The sequence below is a fragment of the Moschus berezovskii genome, chromosome 6 (assembly GCF_049115385.1).
Source record: "Moschus berezovskii isolate FMDL1 chromosome 6, NW_MosBer_1.0, whole genome shotgun sequence".
NCBI lineage: Eukaryota > Metazoa > Chordata > Mammalia > Artiodactyla > Moschidae > Moschus > Moschus berezovskii.
Genome location: NC_142465.1, coordinates 103,095,499 through 103,108,395, shown reverse-complemented (window position 1 = coordinate 103,108,395; position 12,897 = coordinate 103,095,499). Strand labels below are relative to the sequence as shown.

The following is a 12,897-nucleotide window of genomic DNA, read 5'->3' as shown; positions in this document are numbered from 1 at the left end:
AAGCAGGAAAACTAGGTACAGTGCTACTGCCTCAGTCCTAATTTGAGACACTGAAGTCCAGAACGGAATCAGTGACACCAAAATAATATGCTTTAGGCATGAAATGGCTATCCTGGCATTTTTGGCCAAGTGATGCCAGAACATTCAGGAAGATGTGCCCTTTTCTGCAGAAGTCTGAGACAGAAGCCAGGCCAAGCTGGGAATAATAGATTTCAGAGCATCCCCCATTACATCGAGCTGAGACTAGAGATAAATCTATGCTGTAGGAAATTTAATTTTAAGGCAGCAACCAGAAAGCCATGGACAGAATATCACGGTGATACCTGCCAGTAGGGGCTATCAGAAAACTTGCCACAGAACAGGAGTAATGTCAGAGGAATTGGAAGACAGAAATAAGAAGATGATGAGATGACCCTTCCCATGAGGTAGGTAGCCAGCCAGCAAGGTGATGAGGGCGTGATATACCTGCTCACCTTCTCCTTAGGTAGACAGTGTATAAATAGAAAATCTTGTTTCTCTCTCATGTGAAACATTTGGCACTGCTTCTATTGACCTCCACTTTGCTCTTGTCTCCAACGTAGTAGATGTCACAAGGTCCAGATTCTACACATGTCTCTCCCACATATGTCATCACCTCGTTTGCTCTTACCTTCCTTGTCCATAAAATGGAATTTTCAACCTGGGGATCCCAAACTCTGTTAATAGTTCAACCCAACTTCAACCACTGAAAGTGTTAAGCTTTGAGTAAGCATTACGGCTTCCCACCTATGGGTAGTAAATAGATACTTAGGTTTCCTTCATGACTGTATACCATGAAAAAACCTAGACTTTACCCAGTTTTTCCCTGTCTTTCCTTAGTCTTTTTTGCTGCCTAAGACAAAGCAGCAGCAGCTTCTCATGAGTCATAGTGTTGCTAGAATGAAACAAAAGGATCTAATGGTCCATCACCACGAATGGATGTTTACAGCTTCCTCCCGGCCATGTTTCCTGCCTGGCCTCACCCAGAGTTATGTTCTTGGTACATAGAAATAACATTCCTTGACACAACTCATCCCATATGTAGACAGGAGAGAACAAGAGTTCGATGAGTTATAATTAGTTGAACTATTAAGATAGATACCTTCAGTCAAAAACAGTAGCCTCCTTGAACCCCACATGCTCCAACCAATTAAACAAACTACATTTATGCTGTCCACTTTAGGACAAAGGTCCTCCCTTTTCAACCACTAGACTAAAATGGAACGTTCAGAATATAGGATATCATCTCCAACAGAAAATGTCAAGGTTGAATATATAAATGGTAGCTTTTCTTTGAAATAATCACCTAATCAGGATATAGCAGGATGACAAATTTATAATATTCAAAAAGTTAAGGGAAAAGTGTAAGGAATCTCTATTTTATCAAACCTCACCCAGACAGGATTCTTTTACCTAGTCCTTGGGCGACTGGGTAGTTATCACATTAAATGGTCTGGGATAATTCAATTCAAAGGAATTTCATTGAATTTTATGAATTTATTGAATGCCTTGAAATGAATAACACCAATTGTTACTTGACCTCTTTGAAACTCTGAGAAAAAACATTAATCAGAAGGAACAGACAAGTTAGCATTGATATTAACACTCATTTAGAGTTATCCATTGCAAGATACTCAGGTGGGATGTATTTATGTTCCCTTATTTAAATGAACAAAAAGTGTTATTAATTTAATTCATATTAGACTTTTTATCAATGCTTTTTAAAAAAACAAGAAACGTTCAAAGTTCCTTCAGTTTAATTCAGCAAAAAATGTATTGGGGTTTTATTAAGTAAATGAATTTTTAACATACTGGAGTGTGATGTTACAAAGTGTTTTTTCCTCTCTAGCCCACCAGAATCTTTTTGTTTGGAAATGTGCTTTGCTTGTGACTTTCAGATATAGTAAAATTTCTTTTAAAGGTTAAACTTAAATACTGGTCTGTATCTACATATGTTTCCTAAGAAACCAACCTACCTATTAATCTCTATTAAGCAGTGGTAGGTGGTTTGCTGGCTTGAGCCCATTGGCTACTTTAGTCTCAAGTCACAGGGTCTGAGGGCATGGGTCACAGAGGGGAATTTTAGCCCTAAAGTGTGGGAGTTCCAACAAACACAACCCTTGACTGAAGATACCCAGAGCTGCCTCTCTCTCCTCTTCCTATGTCTTTGAGCAAAACAAGCCAAAAATATATGTATCACCCATCGGCAAAATGCTCAGATAAATCAATTACAGGAAATTCACGGAATTTGTTAGCATTTCGTTTATCCCATTGGTGAAATATTGGTGGTGACTGACAGATCGCTCTGCTATGCAGAGTCATATTTTAACACGTGAAACATACAGTACTTCCTGTAGTTGACAGTGCATACTTATGTCACAATATTTAGATTTTCTCACAAACATATTCTTTGGTTTACCTTATCTTATCTTCTGTATGCAGGTAAAGGCAGTTGTCTTTCTAGATGTCTTCCTAACTGAGTGAGTCTCCTGTTAAATATCATATTCAGAGACTTCCCTGGTGGTTCAGTGGCTAAGACTCCATGCTTCCAATGCAGGGGGCCTAGGTTCAATCCTTGACCGCAAACTGGATCCCACATGCTGCAACTAATTAAGAGTTCACATGCCACAGCCAAAAATCCTGCAGGCTGCAGCTAAGACCTGGCTCAGCCAAATAAATAAATAAGTAAATATTTAAATATATATAAAATATTTTTGTTAGCTATATATGGTATATATATAATAGCCCAATTTTCCCACAACCTGCTCCCGTTTTTCCCCCAGGATCTCTGTGTCCAAGACATAGATATCAAATAAATTTCAAATATTTGTTCCTAAGTGAAAGAGGAATTTATTTTTATGGTCACAGAAAGCACTCTGTATTAAATTATAAGATTTGTAATTCAATCAGGCTATAAAAATGGATTGAGTGGAATGCTTGGAAACGAAGATAGAGCAGAGCTGGAATGCCAAGCAGTCCCACGATGAGAATGTTGTTAGACCACCAGTGGGATCTCCCAGGCCTGTGTCTGAGCTGGTGTTTTCACTGTTGAATTTATGGTGAAACTGAAGGGACTGAGGCCTCAGACGTCATTTTGAACCTGTCACAGGCGGAAAAGAGCAGCAGAGAGTTTTCTGACAAATCTGAATAGTGTCCCTCCCACACCATATATGCTGTTATTTTTTTGTAACTGGTCAGGAGGAAACTAAAATCTCTGAATGTTTTGCAAATGTAAGAATGTGTTACTTCTGATAATCTTCATAGGAGGATGTGTATATAGTAAATTGTCACCTCTGAAAAAAGCCAGTTTTTAATAATGTGAAGATTCTGCTTCAAACCTACTGAACTCAAGAAGGTAAACGCTGTGAAACCCCACGGGGAGGGGCTCTGGGTAGCCCTGTCGATGACACTCTGCATTGGTCTGATTCTTCTGGAGAATAAGCAGTGTATAATAAGAACTTTAAAACTAATCATACCCTTTCACTGATAACACCGTTTTAGGAAAAGAAAAATCCCGTGGAAGCAATCCAATAGGGAGTCAAAAAAGATACCCTTAGTAATTTTATTCATGACGGTGAAAACTGGAAATGCCCATACCACCCCCAGTAGGGAACTGACGGGCTTTAAAAAAATATGGAGAATATAGAGGAATACACCATAGCTTTACAGCCATTCATTGAGACACTTCAGTAGGTCATACAGGCCTCGTGGATCATGTTCGGAACTTTAAATGTTATTTTAAAGACAGGTGGAAGCCATTCACGGTCTGAAGCAGAGACTGGCATGATGAAACACAGAACTGAGAAGTGAGATATAGGGCAGTCGGTAGACGCAATGGCAGTGACTGAAACTAAGACATCCAGCAGGGAAAAGCAGGTGATTCAAGGAATATTTAGAAGACTTGGTGGTGTTGAATGGAGAGAGCAAGGATGAGTCCTGCTTTCTGACCCAGTCAGCTGGGGATTTACTGCACTGGGAAGCACCGAGGGTTGTAAAGGCGTTTATGTCAAACGTATAAGATGTGTGGTGCCCAGATGACGGGCCAGAGGACGTGTGTAGGAGTAACTGAAGGTTCTGAAGGTGAGGAGGAGGGTCTGACTTGAGTAGATGTAGTGAAGACCGGCTGACGGCAGCCATGGAGGGGCTGAGATTACCCAGGAGAAAGGCGATGAGAGGCCTGGGAGCCTTAAAGGGTGAGGAAGCCGGGAGAGAAGAAAACCAGGAGATGAGGCGTGTCTGAAGCTGTGGGGTGTTCTAAGCAAGGGAGAGACAGTGACTCGTGCTGATGATGTTGCTGAGAGGCAGGTACATCGCCCTTTGGCTTTGACGACCTGGAGGTGACCTCAGCAAGAGCACCCTTGTACCTTCCGCCCACCTTCCCCCATTGCACCCCTCTGGGTCATCACAGAGCACCAAGCTGCACTTCCCGAGCTGTACGACAGGTTTCCACTAGCTAGCTACGTTACACGTGGCAGCACACGCACGGCAGTCCCAGTCTCCCAGTTCATCCCCTCCCCCACCCCGCGTCCACATGTCCATTCCCTACATCTGCATCTCGATTCCTGCAAATACGTCCGTGGTTAGCCAATTCACTTCATTGTACAGCAGAAACCACCACAACATTGTAAAGCAGCTATACCTCAATTTAAAATAAAAAAAGAGAGCACTTTGGAGAGAGTTGGGGTGGAGACCAGAGGGCCCAGAGGAGTGAGTGCATGGAGAAGGGCGTGGTGATAACAGAGTTGGACAGCTCCTGGGGAAGTTTGGCTGCAATGGGAAGAGAAACAGGGACGGCACCTGGAGGGGAAGATGAGGACAGCGTAGGGTGTGTGTGTGTATGTGTGTGTGTAGAAGACAGAAAACACTTGAGGCTGCTTAAATGCTAAAGGGAAGAAACCCACAGGAAGAAGTTGAAGATACACTGTGCACTAGGACAGGGAAAGACACGGTGAACTAGAAACATGTCTATGAAATGATGTCAGCTGGGGAAAAAATTCCATTCTTATGACTGTGACTTTATGAAACTTAACGTGTGTCCTTGAAAGACAAAAAGTATTGAAGCAGAGCAAATAGTTTGCAGATTTTTTTGGAGACATGTCAGTTAATCATTATCATACTCACAAGGGGTACCATCTCCTGAGCACATAGGAGAGCAGACCTGGGGCTGACGCTTGTTCACATCATCTCATTTAATCCTCATCACAGCCCTGCCAAGTCTAGGCATTGTTCGCATTTGATACAAAAGAATATTTAAGCCTTGAACTAAGGCTCAGAGAGAAAAGGTAGTTTGCCTTAGGACACGCAGCTGATGAATAGAGGAACCAGGATTCAAACCCGGGACTCCCTTGCTCCAGAGCCCAAGCTCTTTCTTCCAAAAGAAAAGAAACTTAGGTAAGTTTAACCCTCTAAACAGCATCTTTATGTTCTTGGTCTTCGGACACTAGTGAAACTGCTAAGGCAATTTGCAGCACTTTTGTTCACTCTCTCTACTGCTTGTTTCAAACAAATTGCAAATAAAACAATAGAATTTAGGATTCTCAAAGTTAGATGCCTAGGTTTTAACATCAAGGTCACTGATACAAAATTGTGTATGTGATTAGTTTGTCGGTTTCTGTGTGTGTGTATGCATGTATCTAGGGCTTATAGGACCTGAAGTTATCATTTGAAGACACGCAGTTCTAGGTTTCCTTTTTATTTATTTATTTATGGTGTGCTGGCTCTCCGTTGCTGTCACGGGCCTTCTCTACTTGTGACAAGTGGGGCTACTCTCTAGTTGTAGTGCGCAGGCTTCTCATTGTGGTGGCTTCTCTCATTGCAGAGCACAGGTTGTAGGCCGTGTGGGCTTCAGTAGTTGTGGCGAAGGGGCTTAGTTGCCCCATGGACATGTGGGCTCTTCCTGAACTAGGGATCAAGCCCATGACCCCTGCATTGGCAGGTGGATCCTTAACCACTGAGCCTGGTAGGAAAGTCCCCTAGGTTTCCTTTCATGGGACTATGCAAACGAAGGCCCCTGAAACTCACTAGCTTCACAGCAAACCCACTTGTGCGTGTGGATACATGAACCATGTGTGTATGCTTGAAGACAGAGGGAGAAACCAACAAAAGCTATTGTCTCTCTTAAACAAAAGCCTTGGTTTCATTGCTTAGTATAATGGAAGCATCTTTTAGGGTTAGTACTAGTTATTTCTTTTCTGGGAAGACAGGGAAGATTTATCAAGGATTGAATAGGCCAAGAGTTTCTTGAACAAGTGCCTTGAATTCAGGCCAGTGGTCATTCGCTTTGTCAGATATATAGCACTGTGGCTCATACTCTTTATACAGCAGGCAAATAAATAAAACTTTTTAAATATCTTCTTTATTCCAGAGATCTTTTTGTTACTATCACTTTTGAGATGTCATCTCCTGTGTATATGACAATTTTCAGAATGTGGCCAGAAAGCATCCTGGGTGCTAGAGGAACTGGGGGCCAGTGAAGATGAAAAAGGTTGGGGGGGCACCTTTATTTATTTAGGAAACTGTTGCAGACGGGACACCCACGCTGTGATGCTCCAAAAGCCAAAAACTAGGAACCAAGGTACATGAGATTACAGAGGAAGCCAGCTTCCAGTCCAACAGAAGAACCTTCTAGCGACTAGAGCTGTCCAAAAATGGTTTGCTTACGCTGTGGCCAGCTGCCCATCACGGAAGTACTCAGCCAAAGCTACTTCTTGGCAGGGGGCTTTTGCTGAACACAAGTTCGAATCCATCTAAGAAACTTGTAGAATCCTAAGATTCCAAGTCATTATCAGGCACAAAATATTCCTGCCAGGCACACGCAGCGGATTGGTTTTGCCCCAGAGTAGTGATGTTTGTGCTAAGCCAGCCACGTTCCCCAACTGAGCTCCTGGTCGCCAAGGAAACATGTCTGTGGATGGACTGGTTCAGTACTCTGCGGCCTTAGAATTATGTTTTTCTGTAACCTGGGACCCTGGGCCCAGGCCCCCACCTTTAGCTAACTGTCACAGGTATCACTTCTGAATGCCATCTTACCAGTTCTTGCAATTTAGGTACGGAACTGGCCGAGCTCTGCCTGACCGCCTCCTCTCCCCCACTCACTCAGAGAGAAGGTTTCTCTGCCTGGCTCCCTTTGCCAATTTTGGGATGAAAGGCTGCAGAGAGGCAGCACAAGGGCCTGGGGAAGTACAGGGCAGAGCACAGGTTGGCCCTGCTCAGCCCATCAAGCCAGGGTGAGGCGTCTGGAGAGACCAAGATGGGGGAATGGCCTAGTCCACCTTGCCCTTTCTGAAAGGGGAACATAAACGAGGCCATGACCCAGACACTCCTGCTTTGTTCTCCCTCAGGGTCCACAGGTCTGTCCTAAACCACTTTAATAATACCTAATAATAGTGGAGATAGTGGCGGTCACACAGCAACTGGTATTTGCTGGGTTCTCACTGTTTGTCAGATGCTGTGATGCGTGTATTACATGATTACCTCGTTGGGTCCTTATAGGCACCCTGAAAGGTAGTGGTTGTTGTTTAGCTGTTCAGTCACGTCCAACACTTTGTGACCCCTGCCAGGCTCCTCTGTCCATGGGATTTCTCAGGCAGGAACACTGGAGTGAGTTGTCATTTCCTTCTACAGGGGCTTCCCTGGTGGCTCAGACGGTAAACATCTGCCTGCAATGTTCAGTCCCTGGGTCAGGAAGATCCTCTGGAGAAGGAAATGGCAACCCACCACTCCAGTACCCTTACCTGGAAAATCCCATGGACGGAGGAACCTTGTATGCTACAGTCCATGGGGTCGCATAGAGTTGGACACGACTGAGCGACTTCACTTTCCTTTCCTTTCTCCAGGGGATCTTCCCAACCCAGGGCTCGAACCCACATCTCCTACCTCGGCAGGCAGGTTCTTTACCACTGAGCCACCTGGGAAGCCCTCCTGGGAGGAAGATGCTACTGTGCTGTGTTGTGTTTAGTCGTTCAGTTGTGTCTGACTCTTTGTGGCCCCATGCACTGTAGCCCAGCCCCGCCCCCGGCTCCTCTGTCCATGGAATTCTCCAGGCAAGAATATTGCAGTGGGTTGCTATTCCCTTCTCCAGGGGATCTTCCCAACCCAGGAACTGAACCCAGGTCTCCCACATTGCGGGCAGATTCTTTACTGTCTGAGCCACCAGGGAAGCCCAAGAATACTGGAGTGGGTAGCCTATCCCTTTTCCAGGGGATCTTCCCGAGCCAGGAATTGAACCACCTCCTGCATTGGAGGTGGATTCTTTACCAGCTGAGCTACCAGGGAAGCCCAGATGCTGCTAATAATGCTGTTTTACAGATGAGGAACTGATGCCTGCAGAACTTAAAGGCCATCTGCTTTGTTGATTTGCTTTCTCTGTGCCCATAAAGAGATGGAAAAGAAAGTGATGCCCGCCCCCACTCAGAGCCCTTGGAGTGACCTCCGGGGGGGGGCCAGGTGTCACGTGCACCCAGACCTGCTGCTCCACATCCTCCTCTGAGGGGGCTGTTTGCATTTCACAGAACGTTTAGGGACCTGCTCAAGGTCGCCTTGTGCAGCAAGGCTCGTCCCGCAGCCCAGGCCCCAGGGCCCTCCCCGGACACCAGCCCGCCCCCAAACCAGCAGAGTCCGCCACCCTCACACACACTCAATCTGCATTTCCTGGCCTCCCCTTTCTAAATGGGCACATTAATTACTGCCCATTTTTCTTAGTAATCATCTGGAACACTTTTTTGTGTTTTTTTTTCAGGGTTTTCGTTTTCTCTCGGGCTACTACCGAAATAAAGCTTTGCTCAAACCCACGGGATAGAACACCAGCTATGCGAGGCCATGTAAATAGGAAAAGTTCAGGAAGGCATTTACGCTAAACCCCAAGAAACAAAGTGTTGATTAGGGACTTATTTTTGTGAGCGATTAAAATATGAATCATTAAAATAGGACGGTATTTCAGGCTCTGTATCCTCATCTCGTCAGCGACAGCATCACCATGACTACTGGGTCTGAATTAGATGAGCTCGAGCCTTTCCCAGCCGCACGCAGTTGTGTGTCATCGCTCTCCCTTAGACACACAACGTTCTCAAGTCTGGTTCAGATCATCTATGCGGCTCCTCGCCTGTGTCAGTGAAAGGAAAGACCCAATGACATAAGGTCTTCAGTTCTTAAAGGCTGTTTGCTCTGTTTGAGCACAGTCATAAGTAGTGGCAGTAAAAGTGTTAGTTGTTCAGTCGTGTCCAACTCTTCTTGACTCCTTGGACTGTAGCCCACCAGGCTCCTCTGTCCGTGGGATTCTCCAGGCAAGAATACTGGAGTGGGTTGCCATTCCCTGATAGTGGCAGTAAGTTATATTAATATAACGACCAAAATTCGAAGATAGAGGAAGAAACAAAAGCGAAACCCAAGGGCATCTCAGGAATCACTTAGGACGGGGTATCGTGGAATTTTATTTGGTACAGATAGAAAAGGTGCAGAAGTTTGCAGAAACAAAGGAATTCATTTGGAGTGTTTCTCAGGTTCAGGCTGAGTTGAAGGGAAAAAAAAAAATTAGCAATAGCCCAAAATATGCACTTAAATTAAGTTGTGAATTAAAGTATCTGTTAAAAATGGCTAAAATTAGAGACAAAAAGCCCATTGTTTGGTACAATTGTTGACTGCGTATCTGTGTGTGGAAGGGCGTAGGGGGACAGTCAGAAAAGCCTGCGGTATTTTTAAGATTAATCACCCACGTCGAAGGGGTGTTGAGGCACCCACCTGCATTTTTGAACTTGGAGTTAAGTCAAAGGGAGGGGGACAAGACCAGGACAGCTTTTCTTTCTTTCTTTCTTTCTTTTTTTTTTAGCTAATTAACTACTCATTGGACACTTCAAATACAAAATATATCAGCACAGAAAGCCCCCAGTTCAAACCAGCCCCTACCACCCTCTTCAAGAGGCTGACATCCAAAGATGATTTTTAGAGATGGTGGAACCTGGGAGCAATGCCTGTGTGTATTTTTAGAAGGAAGCATAAGTTTGAGCTTCCCAGAATATGCTAGTTCATTATAGGGTATCTTTAATATTAATAGTTAGCACCTCTGATTGGACTTGTAAATTTTTTTTTCCATATTTATCCTTTTCCTGCCTGGAATTGGGGTGGATGAGAAAAAGGCACTTTTTTTTTTTTCCTGTTGGGAAGATTTCTATGAAGAATCCATGAGTTGTCATTGAAACATTAAAACTTTTCATTCTTAATGACTTTATCTTCTTTGAATAATCTGAAATGCAAATAGATACAAAAAGGATTTTTTTAAAATAAAAGGAATAGCAATAAGTTGGGACAATTTAAGTTTCCAATAAAGTCTGGTACATCCCTAAGACAGGCTGTTATATTGCAGTTACTAAAGCAGTTAAATGATGTGGAGGGAAAAAGATACTCAACTATGATAAGCTTGATTCTAATTCTATAACTATATCATATACTGTTGTTGTTGCTCAGTTGTGTCCAGCTCTTTGCAACCTCATGAACTGCAGCACGCCAGGCTTCCCCATCCTTCACCATCTCCCGGAGTTAACTCAAACTCATGTCCATCACGTCAGTGATGCCATCCAGCCATCTCATCCTCTGTCACCCCCTTCTCCTCCTGCCCTCAAACTTTCTCAGCATCAGGGTCTTTTCCAGTGAGTCAGTTCTTCACATCAGGTGGCCAGACTATTGGAGCTTTGGCTTCAGCACCAGTCCCTCCAGTGAATATTCAGCATTGATTTCCTTTAAGATTGACTGGTTTGATCTCCTTGCTGTCTAAGGGACTGTCAAGAGTCTTCTCCAGCACCACAGTTTGAAAGCATCAATTCTTCAGCAAAAACATACTGTATATAGTATTAACAGGGTTCTTGTTTCTTAGGAATAGGATTATAGATGACTTTTGTTTTCTTTCTCCCTTCCTATTCCATTTTTGTATATGACTTTCATAATCAAAAAAGCTTTTAAAAAGTCCCACATGGCTCTGACCTTCTGAGTTTTAGTGCCACATCCTATCCCCTGTAAGCTCCCTGTGGACAGACCTACCTTCCTCAACATCATGTCTTTAGGACAGTGCCAGTGCAGAGTCAGAGCTCATCAAATAGTTGTTGAATGGAACACTCCCATTTCCCTGTTTCTCTCTCCTTTTTCTCTCTAGGTGATGTGCTCTATGAACTCCTTCAGCATATTCTGAAGCAGAGGAAACCTCGGATTCTTTTCTCACCGTTCTTCCACCCCGGGAACTCGATACACACGCAGCAGGAAGTCATCCTTCACCAGAACCATGAAGAAGGTACCCGGGAGGCGTCTCTCTCATCGGAGATGTAGCCCAACCCCAGAGCTTCCGCTGTCTCTCTGTTCTTATTCACGTGATTTGTTTTTCATTTGACCAACATTTATTGAGTACTGACTGTGTTTGAGACCCTAGGGGAAATGCCAAGGTGAATAAGATCTCTCTTTGGTTCTCTGCAACTCCCAGTCTCGGGGAGGAGATGAGATAGATACGCATGTCAATAACAAAAAGTAGCTATAACAGGCACCATAAAGAGACGGTGGAAGGGGAGATGACAGCCAGTGCAGGCATCAGGTTCAGCGTCACGAAGGAGGAAGCCTGCAGGACTCCTTGAAGTTCTGATAAGCAGGAATGAAGTGGAGGAACATTCCAGGAGGACCCAAGATGGAGTTACATCCTTGGAATAGAGAGCAATCACGTGACTGGGTTTACAGAGCTTATCTTTCTTTTCCCCCTACCTTTGATGAAGAAAGATTTCAAACAGACCCCAAATAGGGAGAATAAACTAACTAGAGCCCTGTTAGCCATCCCCCTGTCTCAACAGTGATCCACATTTCGCTGCTGTAGAACCAGTCCAAGGAGGTCAGATTAGAAGCAGGACGGAGAGAACTTTGATTTCTGGGCTGTGGAGCAAAGTAATGGGGAGTCATTGAAGATTTTGAGCAGAGGGTCACATATGCTGGGAAAGAGAGGAGACCCAAACCCTGTGAACTCGATGGGGGTCCGGGGGAGGTCTCATCCTCATGCTCCGAAGGCGGCGTCTTGCCGTGTGTCCGGTGGAAGGCCTTAGTTCAGATGTTCCAGGCAACGCTCTGCTCTGGCCAGTTACATGGTTCTTATCAAATTACTGGTTGAAAACAGAACAAAAGACCAGAATTGAATTGTGGCCCCAGACAGAGTTCCACAGCAGGTGTTTGGGGACAGAAATAGGGTGTAAAAAATCTTCCTCTGCTCCCTGTTCTGTTGAACTGCAATGTATCAGGCCTCCTGGGAGGATTTCCTCCACATCTTTCTGCCTGAATTGGAAACCAAAGTAATTCTTTTAAATGTATCCTTCAGACCAGATTATGAGGGGCCTAAAACCCTGTGTTTTCTGTTTGTTTGTTTTTCTAGAGGCATTTCCTTAAACTGATGGAGCATCCCCCAGAGCAGCACTATTTTTGTTTCAGTGTTGGCAAATTAAAAAATGAGAAGTTATGTGTTTTCTTAATTAACACTTCACAAAACAAAGCCTGGCTCCAGGCGACCTGACCAGCATCTCTTTCGTGTGCCAAGCATTTCACAGCGGGTCCCCTCGGCTCGGTGATGGAGAATAAACCTGTGCTTCTTGTAGGCTCCCTGCCTATGCCTCTCAGCCTGTCTTCCCCCAGCATTACCTTTGCTGAATTAAGCTGCTGCCTCTCAGACCAGTTTGGTTTCTCTGCTCTTTTACCCTTCCTGCCCCATTTGCATAGTAGCCAATAGCTACTCCAGAGAGCAGGAGGTGAGTTTACTGAAGCTTGATATTAGGGCCAGAAGCAGAGTGTGTAGGCTGCATCTTCAGATACAAAATGTGTGTGATGGCTTGTTGGGGGTGGTGCGTGCGTGCTAAGTCACTTCAGTTG

At 44.4% G+C, this 12,897-nt stretch overlaps 1 protein-coding gene across 4 annotated transcripts in view; it reads left to right on the top strand.

Annotated features, from left to right (window-relative positions):
• ETV6 (ETS variant transcription factor 6) overlaps positions 1-12,897 on the top strand; it is a 284,029-nt gene that overhangs the window by 234,871 nt on the left and 36,261 nt on the right. For 3 of the 4 annotated variants that reach the window (XM_088837320.1, XM_088837317.1, XM_088837318.1), the window contains one exon: positions 11,159-11,293. The exons of the other annotated variant lie outside the window; for it this stretch is intronic. In XM_088837320.1, the coding sequence (XP_088693446.1) occupies positions 11,159-11,293 (135 nt within the window). The remainder of the gene's footprint in view (positions 1-11,158; positions 11,294-12,897) is intronic. 4 annotated transcript variants of the gene reach the window in all.